At 47.5% G+C, this 18,098-nt stretch overlaps 1 protein-coding gene across 7 annotated transcripts in view; it reads right to left on the reverse strand.

Moving 5' to 3' along the window:
* Nucleotides 1-18,098, reverse strand: part of LINGO1 (leucine rich repeat and Ig domain containing 1) — a 275,425-nt gene that overhangs the window by 27,183 nt on the left and 230,144 nt on the right. The window contains exon 1 of one of the 7 annotated variants that reach the window (XM_087941641.1): nt 15,749-15,820. The exons of 5 other annotated variants lie outside the window; for them this stretch is intronic. In XM_087941641.1, coding sequence (XP_087797767.1) covers nt 15,749-15,754 — 6 coding nt within the window. In that variant the 5' untranslated portion in view covers nt 15,755-15,820. Of the gene's footprint in view, nt 1-14,687; nt 14,790-15,748; nt 15,821-18,098 lie in introns of those variants that run through there. One more of the 7 variants, XM_087941647.1, reaches the window with a different exon arrangement.

The following is an 18,098-nucleotide window of genomic DNA, read 5'->3' on the forward strand; positions in this document are numbered from 1 at the left end:
CACCTTTGAGACAACCATGATCTGGATGACTGAGAATCTCCATAGACAAGAGATAGGACAGATGTCTCCATTATCCTCCATATCTTCAGTTGCTGAAGATCTAGAAAGAGTGATAATCACCATCTAGATCTCCATACCACGCATGGACAAACACAACAGTGGACCACTGGAATTTGCCTCTTTTTCCACAATTAGCAACTGCCCGGAAAGGAAGGCCAAGAAACGCATGGAACAGTCTTGCAAGAAGTCAAACCAACATGAACATAGGTGATGGGCTCCTTGGGGCTCTCTGAGCTTGGTTGTTTTCTTGCAGATGTTTCGTTACCGAACTAGGTAACATCAGTGCTAGAAGGGAGTGGACTTTGCTCCTTTCTAGCACTGGTGATGTCCCCCAATTTGATAATGAAACACCTGCAAGAAAACCACTAAGCTCAGATAATACCAAGACACCACAGTCGTCCTCCTCCTCCTCCTCCTCCTCCTCCTCCTCCTCTCCCTAAACCCCATTTCCTTTTAACACTGATGACTCTCCCTAGCTGGACCATAAAACGTCTGCATGAACACCACCAAGCTCAGGGGGCATCAGGGACACCACCACAGTCCAGCCCTGAGCTATAAATATTCTCTTCTAGTTGGGCATCATTCAAGATTCAGATGGAAACTTCTCAAACCACATCTGGAGATGTCAAAATCGGCTATATTAAAATAATAACTCCCATTGGTTTTTCTATTTTTGATCGCGTGCTTTTTAACTCAGCACCTAGTCAGCTTTATTCAGAAAAATACAAAGAAATCATGATGAGTTTCATTTCAGGGCCCTTTCTGTATTTAAGATGGCAGCTTTGAACGTCTTAACCAACATCTGCTGGAGTCCTTTGCTCTTTACAGTTGCTCATTAACATAGTTACATTTGTAATGTGCTAATATCATTAATATTTTAACTGCTGCTCTTTGATCGTTCTTATTGATTTGCTCTATAACTTCCTTTCTCGGTTTTGTCCTTTTGTACCTTCCTATTTCTTGTTCTGTTTGCTTACTGTAAGCCACAATGATTTAACAGAAAATCAGAATATAAATATTTAAAGTAAAATAAACGAAACAGCTGAACAGGGCAAACACAAGAGAGGAGCACTTTGTGTGCAGGGAAGAGGTTTCCACATCTAAAATGGAATGTGGGGCAGAGAGGGAGGAAAACAAGTCAGAAAATTTTAAACAATTGCAGTTCTGGAACTGTGAGCTACTCTAAATAATGCCGAGCAAAATAGAGCAATATTTATCTCCACTTTGGCAACTTGGAAGCTATTGTCTCAAAAGAAGCTTTTTCAAAAGGTGACTGGACTTGTTTTTTCCTTTGAAGACATTTTGCTTCTCATCCAAGAAGCTCAGTTCTTCAGAACTCAAGAAGCTTCTTGGATGAGAAGCGAAACATCTTCAAAGAAAAACAAAAGTCCAGTGGCCTTTTGGAGAAGCGCCTTTGGGACAACCCTGACTGTATGATTGAGAATCTCCACAGGCATTGAAGCTGTCTGGACTTCAACTCCTTGGATTCCTCAGCCAGCCACCCCAGCTAAAGATATAAAAGTCAATGGGAATTATGGTTTAAGAAATTCAATTTTGACATCTTCAGATGTGGTTTGAGAAGTTCTAGTCCAGATCTTGGCGAACCGATATCCATGTTGGTCTAACATGCTGGCTGGGGAATTCTGGGGTTGAAGTCCATCGATTTTCGAGTGGTCAAGGTTGAGATACAGTAGATCCAAGGGGAATTCTGGGAATTGAAGTCCACCCATTTTTGAATGGTCAAGGTTGAGATACAAAACATCCAAGGGGAATTCTGGGAGTTGAAGTCCACCCATTTTCGAGTGGTCAAGGTTGAGATACAAAACATCCAAGGGGAATTCTGGGAATTGAAGTCCACCCATTTTCGAGTGGTCAAGGTTGAGATACAAAACATCCAAGGGGAATTCTGGGAGTTGAAGTCCATTCATTTTCGAGTGGTCATGGTTGAGATACAAAACATACAAGGGGAATCCTGGGAGTTGAGGTCCACCCATTTTCGAGTGGTCATGGTTGAGATACAAAACATCCAAGGGGAATTCTGGGAGTTGAAGTCCACCCATTTTTGAGTAGTCAAGGTTGAGATTCAGTATATCCAAGATGGGATGCCTTTGCCCTCCCCCCTCACCAAATACTCGATATGGTTTCATGAAACCGCAACATTTAGTTATCCTTTAGAAGGCGATCAAGATCTGAATTCAATGTCATTTGCAAAGGAAATGAAATCAAATAGAGATGTTGTCCCCGGCATTGCTGAGAGATATGACTTTATATGGATTAGAGGGAAAAGATGGATGACCTTTCTGTCTTTTTTTTCCCCCTGCTATCAGCGTGGACCAATAAAGCTGCCTCAAAATGAAACTCCATCCTTCCTTGTCATTGATCTATAGGGCTTCATGTATTCTGCGGGTACTAAAGAGAGAAAGCAGTGGCTCTTCTGGCATTTATTAGCATTTATTCAATTATCCAGGTCAGGAAGGCAATTAATGTTCACCTGCCTTGTCACATCAATTGTTCATCTATCCATCCAACTTTAGAGAGTCAGGCCACACTTTGGAGACAGCTGAGCGCAGAGATGGGACAGAGGCCAACTCAGAAATGAAGGAAGGGAGAAGGAAGCTCAAATTAGGAAGGTAGTCAGGCTTCAAAAGAAGCCACTGGTCTTCACTGGTGTTTGGGATGGAGGCACCATCCCAGCTCATTTCACTGATGTTTTGCATCCTTCCCTTTCTCTGTTTCGTTGTGAAATCTCTTCTTCTCCCACTTTATCCAAAACAGACTGAAAGGGGAGAAATATCCACTCCAGAGAAAACTGAGGTGACCATCTTTTTCAGGATAATTTATTTATCTCTCCACCTCCCGGAGAGTGAAACCATCATAAGCCCCTCCTCACTCTCCTTCCGCCTCTTCCCTCTTTTTCCTACCACACCCAGTTGTTTTGGTGGCCAAATTCAGTCCTCACGCTTTGCGACCATCACAGATCAAAAGTTTCAACAGCTTGGCAACCGGCATGTATTGCAGCTCCGAGATAAGGCAATTACTTTTTTCCAAGTTTTTCAGCCTGCTTCGTTATCAAGAAAATTCAATGGAGGAAACTGGATTCGCTTAACGACTTGCAAGATTCGCTTGACGACGGCAGTGATTGCTTTAAGAACCATGGCAAAAAAAAAAAGTAGTAAAATCAGGCGCCATTCGCAACAACCATTTTGCTTAATAAAGGAAATTCCAGTTCCAGTTGTGTTTGTAAGGTGAGGGCTAGCTGCACTCATAGATTTTAAATCCATCCTTCGTTTCCTGAAATTGAAGATGCCGTACATCAGTTTCTCCACCTGGGAGTGAGAAGTGAGCAATGCTAGGAGATTCTAGAGTTGTTTTTCTTTTGTAGCTGTGACAAGTGGCACTTGTTGAACAAGCGCCCCAAAAGAGCTGCAGCTGGAAATTTATAAATATATTTAGTCTTTCACAAAAGAATGGAAACCACAACCTCCTTACCACTTGAAGATTGCAATGTGCAGCTTTAGTAGCCATCTTCTATTGAGGGAAAAATTGTAGCACATGACGGTTAAGTTTGCCTCAATCTCTAAGCATAGTTATAAAGCTTAAAAAAAAACCACCCCAATCTTATTTCTTGCGGTAACGGATATCTCTAGGCCCTTAATTCTTAGCCAAGGGGAAACATCTGCTGAAATGGGGAAAGTAAAACTTGAGGAATTGAGAACATCCCATAAAGCTAGGACAAGGGTCCTCAACCTTTCTGGCTTGTGTGGCCTGGTTCTGAATGGGTCGTGGCCTAGTACTGGATTGTTACAGCCTGGGGGTTGGATTACCCCTGAGCTAAGACATTTGAAACTGCCTGTAAGCAGACATAAAATGAGCTGATGTTCATGACATCTTCTGAAATATCTCCTAAATGTAGGGTGATTACAGAGAATTAGGGAGAAGCCAAGCTGAATATCTTCTAAATTCTCCTCTTGATTGCTTTCCACTCATTGCTAATCAAGGAGAAAAGCAACCTTAGAACCAAGGAGAGCTTTTCTGATGGCGAGAACATGAGTGGAACATCTTGCGTTCAGAAGTTGTGGGCGCTCCACAATGGTTGGGATTCCAAATTGTACGCTACTGGTTCAATCGCCCTTGCACAGCACTCAAAGGTGGCTTGAGCTGTTTTTATAGCTCAGCTGAGGCGCGGCAATTGCCGCGCGAATCAGCTAAGCTAAAAATCAATGGAATAACGAATGGGAAAGAGCGGGGGATGGTGGGAGGGGCTGACCAGAGGCCATATTTGCCACTTCTTTGAACTGGACAAAATGTCTGCTACCTGTTCTGACCCAGGTTTCGTCAAACGTACTGAAACGCAAGCTTGTTTTGAAAAGCAAAACCTATTTTAATGCAACGCTGGGAACTATTTTCACTTCCAGCCAGAACTAATTATACACCACGTCCCAAGATAAGCCCATGCTTGTCAGTGCTGGGGAATGCTGCTCAAAACAGAAGTCTCCAAAGTAATTATAACAGATCCTGCCCGAAGTATCAGAAAAAAACCGACCAGAGTACAGAGCTTCAAGAAGGACTTGGAATCTAATTGAACTACTTTGCTTCCTGCAAAGTGTTCATCATCTTGGCCTGACTTTTATTCCTTATGGGAGGGGCAATCACCTGCCAGCTTTATGCCCCTTCCGCTTCAGCTGCTCTCGCCTTCTAGCAGCTCTGTGCACATGCACACTGGGAACAGGCTCCCCGGGGTCCTCTGCTTTGCTGCTGCCAGACTCTGAAGGCAGCACCCCACTCCCAGATGGTCCTGGCCCCATCGCTGCATCAGGTGCAGGACCCTCATCCGAGTCCTCACCAGACTCCCTGACTGGTCCCCTTTTCATCCTCACTGTCCAATACCTCTGCCGTCTGCACCAGCTGCTGGTGAACCACAACACTACCGGTACACCAGAACCGGTCTGAACCGGCTGAATACCACCCCTGGTGCTCCAACCCTGGAGGGTTTTAAGAAGAAATTGAACAGCCAGAATGGCATAAGGGCTTCAGCCTTGGGCAGGAGGTTGGACTAGAAGGCCTCTAAGATCCCTTCCAACTCTCCAACATTCTGTCCTTCTACTTTGTTTCTCAGGTTAAGTAAAGTTTCAGTTGGATATTTATTTATTTTAGCTCATGTAACAGCTCTTGCCTATTTCTCTCAAGGTCATCTCTCAGATTCTCTGCAGTGATGGACTCTGGGATTCAACTAGTGTGACCCTTCATATATTGCTGTGACAATCTTCTCCACTTTGAAGTCCCCAGAGGTGGTAGATTCTGCCAACCAGTCCACAGGACCACAGGAAGTGGGGAAAGATGCTTTGGAATAGTGATTCTTGAATTGTTTAACCCCATTACACCTCTTCTTGGTCTTGTATCATGGCATTACCCTCACACACACACACACACACATGCACACAAATAAAAACAAGGGTTTCACCAGCGGCAGTGCCAACCTGGATCCTTACTTGGCTCACCAACCAACAATCGCAAATTGTTGCTTTAACCCCAGGATCTGCCCAAATTACTGCTTTGTTTAAGAGTTACTGCTTTAGAAGATGCAAGATATATCACGAGCTGAAGAACACCATTGAAAAAGAAAATGTAATTATGTACAAGAGATAAATATGTATAAGACTGATGCTACGGTATTGTTAATGTTATGATTAATTTTTTTTTGTTTTTAAAAGAAGTAAAAGAACAATAAAATTTATAAAAAAAAAAAGAAAGAAAAAGAAAATGTATTTTTGAGACCTTCCAACCCAATCCAGCAAACCCACCTAGAAATGTCTTTATTCCATATAGACGGACTACTATCTATGTTGTCTTGAACTCCTGGAAAAAAAAAAGGATGTGTATCAAACAAACAAATAAACAAAAAACCACTGCCTTATGCTATAAAGGCACTAGTCCTCATGTTTCCTTGGATTCACTGCTGGGTTTTTATATCCTCCACATTTAAGTTTTCCTTTTGATACGATACAAACATTTAGTTAATCAAACTGGCCTCCCTACCCCACCCTTCCTGGATTGACTAATTTTAGAATTGGAAGCAATAATCTTGCTGACTGCAGGAATATTTGCAACCTGCCATCTACACAGCAGCTCCAATAAATGGTAGCCCCCATCCTCTGTTTACCTACTTTGAAGAAAGGACAGCCTACTAACTGGAGTAGCTTGCCTTTAGTTTTAGAACATTGGGCTACAAGCAAAACTCACGGCACTTAGAATGTCTGCCCCTTCAACCCTTCTCTGCATCACTTCCATGTGCAGGTAGGAAAACAACATCACATCGGGAAAATAGTCCTTTAGATGGGGGGCAAATGTGGAAGGTGGGGAGAGGGTTGAAGGTCAGAAGATGATGGCAGCTGCAACAGGGCAGTCCCAGCCGTTCTCTTTTGTGACATCCCTCTTTGCGGAAGTCCCAGGGTTTGAATTTTCTTGCCAGACTCTTTTGCTAGCTGCGGTGTAATCCGAGTCCTGAACAAGAGAGCTGGAAACAAATCCCAGTAATACGGCTCTAAGTGAAATGAAAGCATAACGATACGTCAATTTCCATGTTGTAGTACAAGCCTGACACGCTGCAAGGTGCGACCGAGGTTAATATTCAGGGGTTAGTCAAGAACGCCCAAAAGCAAAGCATTTAACATGGTTTCCCAGGGCAAATAAACCACACTGAATGATGATTGAACGCAGATTGCTTTGGTTCTGTTTCTCTTCCATAACTACCCAGGTAGAAGGCTCAACGGCCGTTTTTAAACAAGCCATACTCTGATGTCCATCTTTAAGAGGCACTCGATTGAAATCTTTTGTGCCAAATAGACCCTTGAGTTGATACCCTGCCTTGTTTCAAATAACTACGGTTTCCTTACAGCTGACTATCTCTGAAACCCCCATCTATCTCAGATGGTTCATTGTTTAAAAGAGGAAAATATCCTGATCTCAAGACAGCAAAAGAGCAGGCCGGTTTGTGAAACCCTGATTTCCTGTTAGATCCCGAATCGAGGGTCTTACTAAAGAAACAAGAGTTTTCCCTTAGTTTAGAAAATAATTGCTTTAAATATTGAAATATCAGCAGTTGAGGGGGGTGGGTGGGGTGGAACCAAGCACACAACCAAAATTGCAATTGTTGGCATTATTTTACACAGCTCAACTCTCACATGTGGCGTTTTGGTGCTGTCAATTTTTTGGTTCCAACTGAAGCAGAGAGAAAAAGAGAAAGAAAGAATTGCAACTGCCTTATCTTTGGGTTAGACAGAGATCCTGGGATGAATTTGGAAGCTAAGCAGGAAGAGGCCTGGTTATTACCTGAATGGAAGATGCTTAGGAAAATCCTCAGGGCTAAGATAGACCAGAAAATCCAACCAATCAATCAATCCAATCAATCAACCAATCAATCTTCTATCCTAGAAGAAGACCATGGAAAACTATGGCCGTATTAGTTCTACAAAGGATTAAAAAAAGCTTCCATATCTTGCAGGACTGCTGAGGGGGCGTTATGGGAGGAATGTTTATTTACTATTTATTACTTAATCAAACAGTCAGTCACGTTTTGAACGCCACCCATTTCCCAAGAACTCCAGCGCATCTGCAACAATCACAGGCATCAACATATACGAGCCACGTTTCCTCCAGTTCTTTGTCAAGCCATCCTGAAACTGAGCATTGGCCGCTGAGTGAGTCACGCTGATAATCCCACCACCGCCTCTGGATTCCTGTTGGCAGCCAGTGTTGGACCAGTCCAAATCCTCTCTCTCTCTCTCTCTCTCTTCTGTCAAAGTATCTTCATCTTCCTACCATTCTTGTGTGAACAGTCATCAAAGCTTTATTCATGCTGAAAGGCTCTGCCAGTAGTTGTGTACACATGGCATGGTGAGTCAAACTACTTTTTAAAGCATAGTTTTGGTCATCGTACATAATCGGGTAGATAGTATCACTCGCACATAGATACACCATGATGTTTTCTTAAACTGATGGCCCTTGTACACTGTGTCGTCTCTTGAAGCTAAGCTAAAGGCATTTCCATACTTCGCTTTCATAATCACTTGAGGAAAATCAACTGAAGCTCACGAGTAACTTGCACTAAACCAGGATTTGGGGCACTAAGTAAGCCCCAATGAGGTGGGCCCCTACAGTATAGTAATAGCCAGAAACCATAGCTGGTCAAACATAAGTGGCTGGACTTTCACAAGGTGCTAAAACAAACCATGGTTTAGAAAGGAGAAGGCCAAGTTCAATGCATAGTTTGAGCCCATGGCTGAACTGACTCTGGAGCCACCAACCAAGTAGGATTCTGCCCAACTGGTTGAAAGATCAAGAGAGGGCCTGCTCAGAGTCTCCTACTTCATATGAAGGAAAGGAGATGTGGACAGGAAGTCGGGGCCTTCTTAGTGTTGGCTCCCACAGAATGGAATATGCTGCCTCAAAGTTGTGTCGGATTCTGACCTCCCTGAATAGAAGACTGTTAAAACTCTTTTATTCCAGTGAACTATGACTTGTAGGACTTTATGGAAAGCCATTTGGTCATGTTATTGTGGATTATTTTATATTATGGAATATTTTGCTTTTTCATATCTATCTCTATATCTATCTATCTATCCATCCATCCATCCATCCACATACTCCCAGGAATCCTTTTTGTGTGGTTTATAAACATTATTAAAGAACAAAAGTTGATGGGGCTGGTTTGTCCCAACTCTTTGTCCACGACTCTTACAAGTATGCTACACAACCCAACTGATGATGATTGGGGCGTTGCTTGGTTTTGACACTAGAACCAACCAAGGATACTTTGCAATTTCCTTGAAAACCTTTTACCTAAAGATACTTAAACTAGCCTCACCCAATCAAGCCAAATCTACAAATCATGGACTACAGCTTCCATCAGTGTCAGTAGGTTAGGGACAATGAGGCCTATGGTCCAGAAATCATGGTCTACAGTTTCCAGCGATCCTATACCAGATTAGAGGCAATGGAATCTGTAATATATTCCATGCAGGGATGAAGGAAGCTTCTTTAGCTTCTCTGGATTTCACCTGGACTTCTTTTGAGAAGCCAAATACTCAAAGCAAATCTTTAATCTGCCAGAAAGAAAACCCACATGCTTCAAAGAGTGGCATATGATTCAAGACCAGGGGCTATTATCTTTGAAACCACAACTGGATCATATCCAGCAAGGCTTGATCAAAGAGCTCCAATTTGTAGGTTGTGGTCCATCCTTAACACCAGGTATTTATAGTCGAGAAAGGAACCAATAGACCCGACGGACACTTCTCAGTGGCTTTCACACTTCCCTGATCTGGGCCTATCACAGAAGGGGAGAGATCAGTGTTTAGATCAGTGTTTCTCAACCTTGGCTACTTGAAGATGGATGGATTTCGGCTCCCAGAATGCACGTTGGCTGGAGAATTCTGGGAGTTGAAGTCCACCCACCTTAAAGTGGCCAAGGATGAGAAACGCTGCTCTAAATGGTTTGGAATTGTGCCAATGAACACAAAAGATGGAGGTAAGCATTGGAAAAAAAAGGATGGGTCAAGAAATAAGTTGAAACAAGAAACCCTAACATGGCCTAAGAAGGATGAGCATGCTTGGAGTTAATGGAATCATCAATTGTGCCTTTTTTAAAGGAAATGATAAAGCATGTCTGGCTGGCATTTGGACCAGAACTGTTCCATATTGTGACCTTCTGTCTCGTGTCTCTAGAGGAACATCTGGAGAAACTTTCATTTGTCCAGAAGCTCTTTTGCAGAATTCTTGGCCAATTTTGAGGCGTCTCTACCTTCAACTCTGATGATGTTACCTAGTTTGGGTCATGAAACATCTGCAAGAAAACAAGCAAGACAGCACCAAGGTCCCTTCAGCCTCAACTGTCTCCCATCTGCTGGTCTAAAGTCAAGTTGTTCTCCATTGTTTTCTGATGTTCTTCATGCTTCAGTTCCGGTTTGGACTGGGTTTTTCCAGGTGTGGCTTATCTCTTTCCTATCTAAGTTTTCCATGGGCTCTGTGGTTGGATTTGCACAACTCACTTAATCTGGCCCCTAAATTCACCCCTTTCCTGGGTTTTCTCAGCACAGTGAACCACAAACAAACCCAACAATCTGGGTTTGGACAAGAAGCTAAGACTCTAACCAAGGTAAACATGAACCAAGCTTCCTATGGCTTACAAAAACCAGCTGCGTTTTTGCTAAGTTACTGAAGCATGGCTGATCACAGCCCATTGTCATCTTTAGTCTTGTGGTGCATTATTTCTGTTGGATGCATCAAATGTTTTCTTAATTAAAAAGCCGAATACATTTCCTAGGACAACAAAAAACAAAACAAGAACCCAGATTTTATATGCCTTTGCTTCCTGCTCGATCAGCACTGCTATCTGGATTGAACATCGCTGCTTTATCCCCAATCCTTAACCTGGTTATCATGAAGTTTTTAATTCTGGAAATCTCTCTTTGTTTATGGCTAAACAAGCTAAACCCAGAGGTCTCCAAACTTAGCAACTTTAAGACTTGTGGACTCTGGGAGTTGAAGTCCACAAGCCTTAAAGTTGCCAAGTTTGGGGACCCCTGGCTTAACCCATGGTTACCAAGGGTTCCAGAAATCACGTTGGTGGAAGAAATACCATTCCTGTACTGAGAACTGACATGGTCGTACGGGACAGCATAGAGGAGACATTTTTGGCTTGTGGAATTGAAAAGACTCAAGTTCTACCAGGACTTTCATCTGTTTTTTTTTTTTTAATGTATCTTAGGTTCTATTTATGAGTTTTTAGTGACTTAGGAAATTGCATGATCGTTTTGAGTGGGCGATTTATAGGGCAGTTGGGGGTCGGTATCAGGGGGAAGATAAAAGAAGATGTCGGAGTGGAGAAATCATCACATCCAAAGATTTGATGGCAAGGAGAAATAAAGACTCTTTTTTTGATGATGTTGTCATAGTTTCCTTGGTAATAATGTGGAAGGAGATTTCCCTTGTCTTCTTCTCCAGCCTAGATCATAACCTGGAATTTCATGATGGCTGCCCTCCAAGAAAAATGCATTATTTGAGGCAGGCGAGTTATAAAATAAATACAAGTAATAATCAAGTGTAACCTGATTAGTTTGTTTGGAGATCTACTAAGGTCATCCTAGACTGATCATGTGCCATAAGGTGGTGTCAATTCTTAGTGACCAGCTGGATGGACTTTCTCCAGGAATGTAGCCAACCAAGTTGGGCCTTCAAGCCTTCCAGTGGTGCTACACTGGTTCTCCCACTTCGCACCTACATGAGAAGTAAAGTTTTCAACAGTAATCATGCCTGAAAGAAACATTCTCAGAGATTCCTCTTGTAGATTAACAAATGTTCCATGGATATAAAAGTGGACTTCTCCTGAACTGAATGGTCCTATGGGTTCATGCGCCATCCTAAACCATGGTTTCTTTAGGCACGGTTTCCAGGAGAAACCATAACTGATCAGATACTAAACCAAAGAAGCTCCATCATGGCTTATAAAAATGTTTGAACTTAGCCCATGAATTATTATTAGCAGAACATCCTAACTAGGGTTGGAAAGATTCCAAAAAGTTCAAACCAGTCATGATTGAAGCTTCTTCTCAGCTTTCTTCTTCTTACTCTGGCCTCCTATCTTAATCTTACAAAAGTTACCAGTTTGAGAATCCACAGCAAATCACAGTGAATACAAACAATGGTTTGTATTCCATAATTCATAACACAATCCCTTATTCAACAATAACTGTGTCCAATAGTACCAAATTCATAATTCCTTATTCTATCCCTTAAAGGTCCCTTAACTGTGGTTTAGCCTGAGGTCTGAAGCCTAAAATAGGATTTCTGAATACTTCAAGAGAGTTAGCGCTATATTTTATAATGTTATCAGAATGCCCAAATGCTAAGGTGGGAGTAATATAACATTCTGGTTCTGAGTGATAGAATGCATCTGTGTTTAAAAAAAAATATTTTTTTTTACAATAGGTCAGAAATTCTAACACCAACTGAGTAACAGGCAAGAAATTTATAAGTAGTAATTAGCCCAAACCAACCGATGGAGCGATTGTTCGATTTTCAGGCTAGTTGATCAGTTGAAATTACCAGTAAAGAAAAGTTGGCAATAAACCTTTGGGGGAATGTTTAGCTCTACCGAAACAATGAGAAATAGGCTGCCATTTTACAGGTGGAAAATACCGAGGCTGTGGGCTGTACAGTTTTATCTGACTGGATATTATGCATAAAAGACAATTGCATTATAGAACTTAAAAAGCTTCTGGCTACAAGGAAGAGCAGAAATTTTGCTTCCATGCTTTAAAGCTCCCCAAACAGCCACGCCACGATGCTCCACTCACACAAAGAGATGTTTCACTAAGTGCATCAACGAACTGCTGTGGGGTTTGAGGGCTGTAACATCAGGTACCGAAGGCTCCTATCACCACGTAGGTGTCTCTCTTTGAAGTCCCCGGCATTCACCATACAGAAAGAAATTCAGGGAGAGGGTAAATGAGAAGACTTCCCTCCCCCTGGTCCTCGTGGAACACCTTGGACAGCCGTGCCATGGCTTAAGTCGAGCATCCGACTGAGACCCAGGCACAAATCTCAACTCCTGGTTTTCCACCAGCCTCCTGTAGTTAGGTGGAACGCAAAGACAACTGCTAGGAAACCAAGCTTCCCATCTGGAGGTAGGTTGCCAAAGCTGAAAAAAGGGGTCCCCCCTCCCTCATTTCTCAAACAGGACCCCTCTACTTCTGGGGGCCCACCCGATGGTCTCTGGGAGGCCCATCCTATCCAGACCGAGTTGGGCAGGTCTTAAGCACCCCCCCCCCCAAAAAAGTCAATGACTCTCCATCGATTTGCCAAGAAAAGGCCGCCTCTTTGAAATCTGACTTAGGGGGCTCCCAGAGAAGAGAAAGAGAGTGCCCCCCCCTTTTTTTGAGGGGGTGGGGGTGGGGAGGAAAGAGATAGGAACAAGGGGAGGTTGGGTGGAAGGTATTTGGGATGGGAAATAAGATGGCGAAGCAGAAGGGTGGGAAATGAAGAGGGCACTGCCAAAAAACCCCCCAAATTTGCTTTTCAGCTCATGAAAGACGTCCACAATGCTGGTCTCAGCTGATCTCTCCCTCCCTCTCTCTCTCCCCCTCCCTCTCTCCCTCTCTGCCTCTCTCTCCTCTCTCCCCTTCCCTCTCCCTGTCTCTCCCTCCCTCTCTCCCCCTCCCTCTCCCCCTCCCTCTCTGCCTCTCTCTCCCTCTCTCCCTTTCTCTCCCCACCCTCTCCCTTCCTCTCTCTCCTCCTCCCTCTCTCTCTCTCCCTCTCTCTCCTCTCTCCCTCCCTCTCCCTCTCCGTCTCTCCCTCCCTCTCTCTTCCCTTCCCACTCCCTGTCTCTCCCTCCCTCTCCCCCTCTCTCCCTCTCTGTCTCTCCCTCCCTCTCTCCCCCTTCCCACTCCGTCTCTCCCTCCCTCTCCCCCTCTCTCCCTCTCTCTCCCTTCCCCTCTCTCCTCTCTCCTTCCCTCTCCGTCTCTCCCTCTCTCCCCCTCCCTCTCTCCCCTCCCTCTCTGCCTCTCTCTCCCTCTCTCCCTTTCTCTCCCCACCCTCTCCCTTCCTCTCTCTCCTCCTCCCCCTCTCTCTCTCTCCCTCTCTCTCCTCTCTCCCTCCCTCTCCCTCTCCGTCTCTCCCTCCCTCTCTCTCCCCTTCCCACTCCCTGTCTCTCCCTCCCTCTCCCCTCTCTCCCTCTCCGTCTCTCCCTCCCCTCTCTCTCCCCTTCCCACTCCCTGTCTCTCCCTCCCTCTCCCCCTCTCTCCCTCTCTGTCTCTCCCTCCCTCTCTCCCCCTTCCCACTCCGTCTCTCCCTCCCTCTCCCCCTCTCTCCCTCTCTCTCCCTTCCCCTCTCTCCTCTCTCCTTCCCTCTCCGTCTCTCCCTCTCTCTCCCCCTCCTCCCTCTCTCCCTCTCTCCCTTCCCTCTCCTCCCTCTCTCCCTCTCTCCTCTCTCCCTTCCCTCTCTCCCCTCTCTCCTCCCCTCTCTTTCCCTCTCTCCCCCTCTCAATGAAAGCCCACCCTGCGCTCCAAAAACCGTCCAACTCCCATTGGCAGTTCAGGTCTTTCCATCCAAGAACCCCCCTCCCTCTCCCTCCTTCCCCCTCCCTCCCTCCCCACCTCTCTCTCACACACAGACGAGCAGGCAAGCCAAAGTGGATCAGGAGGGCAGCAGCCGTGGCACAAACACACCCAGGCACACACACACACACACACACACACACACACACACACACACACACACACCAGACACCCCGGTTGTGTAAGAACAGAGGCTAAGGGGGCGCAGAGCCACAAAGACAACCCCTTGGAAGCCAGACAAAGCCCCCCCCTCCACTTGAGCCCCCCCACCCCACCCACAAGGCGGGGGGGAGGACGACCCAACCCTTGCCAGAGATACACACAGATCAAAGGCGCCTCTTGCCTCTCTCGGGCACACGCCAAGATGGGCAAAGGGTCCAGACGGTATAACCACACACCCTTCTCACCTTCACGGTGGGTGAAAGCACAGGTGGATCGTCCCTTTTCTCTCCCCCCATCCCCAGCCGAGAACGACCCCCACCCCCACCGGCCCGGGCAACCATCCCCGGTACTCACAAACTTCGGAGCAAACGCGTTGCAGGCACCCAGCTCGGAGAAAGACACATTACAACTCCGCGGGGTGGGGTGGTGGTAGGGGGACCAAGCCAGCTCCTGGTGGAGCGGGGGGGGAAACGACACCTCTTTCCTTCCCGCCCCCCTCCCCTCCCCGCCAAAAGGCGGTCGAGGACCAGATCTCCAGGAGGGGAGGGGTCGCGACGCCCTCCTTCCCTGCCGAGCCGAGCGGCTCTCTCTCTCTCTCCTCCTCGAAGCATCGCCTCCCCAACGGGGATTGGAGCAGCGCCCCCTCCCTCCCCCGCCTGCGAAATCCGTGGCCGGATGCCGAAGGAGGGATTTTTCAACACCCCCCGCCTCGGCCGCTCTCTGCGCCTCCCCGGCCCCCCACCCAAAGAAACCCCGAAGCCTGCAAACCAGCCCAGCATCCGAAGGCTGGGTGGGTGGGGAGAACACCCCCTCCCCAAACACACCAGCACCCCGAGAGAGCCGGAGCAGAGTTGCAAAACGGCGCGCTCTCCCGCCGGGGACACCCCCTCCTCTTCACCCCCCCAGCCGCCTCCCCCCTTCTCCTCCCTCCCCGGGCCGGGACTCCAATCCGAGCATCTCCGCGACGCCGAATCCGGACTTGGGAAAGGCGCAGGAATCCAGATTGGAGGGGGAGGGGGTTTGGTGGAGGGAGGGGAACGGCGGGTGGGATGGAGGGGGCGGGGAAAGGGGGTCCGCGAGCCGGGAAGGCGTCCCCCTCCCTCACCTCCTCCTCCCCTCCAACCCGCAGCAGCCTTTTCACCCTTCCCCCTCTTTCCTCCCCCTCCCCAAAAGACTCCAAATCTAGCATCTAGTTGGGAAAGGCGCAGGGAATCCGGATCGTGGGGGCGGCGGCGGCGGCGGGGGGAGATAGTGGCAGGAGGGGTGAAGAAAAAAAAAGGGGGGGTTGGTTCCGTCCAGGGTGTGCAAGCCGGGAAGGTAGCCCCCCGTGCGCTCCCCTCCCCAGACAGCCAGAGGGCCTCCCTCCCCCTCCTCTGCCCCCTCTCCCCCCACAATCCGGGCGGCATCCGGCTTACCTGCATCTCTCATTCTCGCCGCCGGCTTCGCCCGCCCCGAAAACGGCAAAAGGTGGGTCCCACCCGGCGCCGCCGCCACCCCCGTTCAGCGCAGCGGCTGTGGCAGCATCAGCATCAGCACCAGCAGCAGCATCGGCGGCGGGGACGGCGACGGCGGCGGCTCTCCAACCTCCGCCCGCCCGCCCGCCCGCTCCGGCGAGCCAGCCTCCCTCCCGGGCGTTGCTTGCCTTGCCGGCCTCAGGTCGAAGAAGCGCGTGGCCGCCGCTGCCGCCGCCGCCGCCGCCCGGGTTCCTGGGCGCGCCCCCTGCCCACCTCTCTGCGGGCCGCCTGTCTCCCCCCCCCCCCCGCCCGCTCCTCCTCGCCCTTGGCCGGCTTGCAGCAGTCAAGCCCGGCGCGCCTTCCTCCTCCTCCTCCTCCTCCTCCCGATGGACAGGTGGGGGAGCGAGCCAGGCAAGCAGGCAGGGGCGGGAGCGCGCGCGCGGGAGCGGCGGAGGGAGCGCGCAGAGGAAGGAAGAAAAAAAAAGAGGAGAAGAAAAAGAAGAAGAAGAAGAAAAAGAAGAAGAAGAAGAAGGCGCGCGCCTCTCCTCCTTTCTGACTAGCGGAGGAAGGAGGATAAAAGAGGATGCTAAAACCAGAAGAGGATGCTAAACGCCCCCCGGGCTGCCTCTTGAGTAACCCAGATGCAGCCTGGGTGGGGTGGGGAGTTTAAGAAGGAGGAGGGGAGGGGAGAGGAACCGGGATGGGTGGGCGGGGGAGGAGGGAGGAGGAAGCAAGCGATATACGGGAGCTGGGAAGGCGGAAGGAGGAAGGGGCGCCTCTGAATTGGGGCCGTGGTCGCCTGCGGTGGTCTCTGTTGAGGCAGAGAGGCAAAAGGGGAGGAAGGAATAAACGGGGGAGGGAGGGGGAGAAATGGGAAGGAGGGGCAGGTTGTCCAAGGAAGGTGGGTGTGGAGCTGTTTTTGCCCCCTTCGGCTTCTTCGGGGAGCTGGGGAGGGGAGGGACGGAAGGGAGGAAGGGAGGGAGGGATGAAAGAGGGAAAGAAGGGGGAAAAAGGGGAGAAAGGAAGGAAGGAAGGAAAGGAAAGGAAGGAAGAGATGGAGAGAAAAGATAGAAGGAAAGGAGGGAAGGAAGAAGGGGAAGGAAGGGAGGAAGAAGGAGGAAGGAAGGAAGAAGGGAGGGGAGGGATGGAAGAGGGAAAGAAGGGGGGAAAAAGGGGAGAAAGGAAGGAAGGAAGGAAAAGGAAAGGAAGGAAGAGATGGAGAGAAAAGATAGAAGGAAAGGAGGGAAGGAAGAAGGGGAAGGAAGGGAGGAAGAAGGAGGAAGGAAGGAAGAAGGGAGGGAGGGATGGAAGAGGGAAAGAAGGAAAAAGAGGAGAAAGGAAGGATGGAAGGAAAAGAGGGGGAGAGAAGAGGAAGGACGGAAGAAAAAGGAAAGGAAAGAAGAGATGGAGAGAAAAGATAGAAGGAAAGGAGGGAAGGAAGAAGGGGAAGGAAGGGAGGAAGAAGGAGGAAGGAAGGAAGAAGAGAGGGATGGAAGAGGAAAGAAGGAAAAGAGGAGAAAGGAAGGATGGAAGGAAAAGAGGGGGAGAGAAGAGGAAGGACGGAAGAAAAAGGAAAGGAAGGAAGAGATGGAGAGAAAAGATAGAAGGAAAGGAGGGAAGGAAGAAGGGGAAGGAAGGGAGGAAGAAGGGAGGGAGGGACGGAAGACAGAAAGAAGGAAAAAAAGGGGAAAAAGGAAGGATGGAAGGAAAAGAGGGGGAGAGAAGAGGAAGGAAGGGAAAAATGGAAAGGAAAGAAGAGATGGAGAGAAAAGATAGAAAGAAAGGAGGGAAGGAAGGGAGGAAGAAGGGAAGGAGGGATGGAAGAGGGAAAGAAGGAAAAAGAGGAGAAAGGAAGGATGGAAGGAAAAGAGGGGGAGAGAAGAGGAAGGAAGGAAAAAAAGGAAAGGAAGGAAGAGATGGAGAGAAAAGATAGAAAGAAAGGAGGGAAGGAAGGAAGAAGGAGGAAGGAAGGAAGAAGTAAAGGAGGGATGGAAGAGGAAAAGAAGGAAAAAGAGGAGAAAGGAAGGATGGAAGGAAAAGAGGGGGAGAGAGAGGAAGGAAGGAAAAAAAGGAAAGGAAGGAAGAGATGGAGAGAAAAGATAGAAAGAAAGGAGGGAAGGAAGGAAGGAAAGAATTAATGTATCTTCACAAACAAACAAAAATAAAAGGCTTCTAGATTTTCATTGCCTGACATTCTACACCCAGGGTCTTCAAGAAAGGGAGGAGTAAGGTCATTTGTTGAGAATTTCCTCTCTTATTCCCACCCACCCAGAAAATTAGATTCCTAAACTGAACCATAGTGAACTTGCTT

The sequence above is a fragment of the Pseudonaja textilis genome, chromosome 13 (assembly GCF_049901715.1).
Source record: "Pseudonaja textilis isolate UNSWEBS1 chromosome 13, rPseTex1.2, whole genome shotgun sequence".
NCBI classification, from domain to species: domain Eukaryota; kingdom Metazoa; phylum Chordata; class Lepidosauria; order Squamata; family Elapidae; genus Pseudonaja; species Pseudonaja textilis.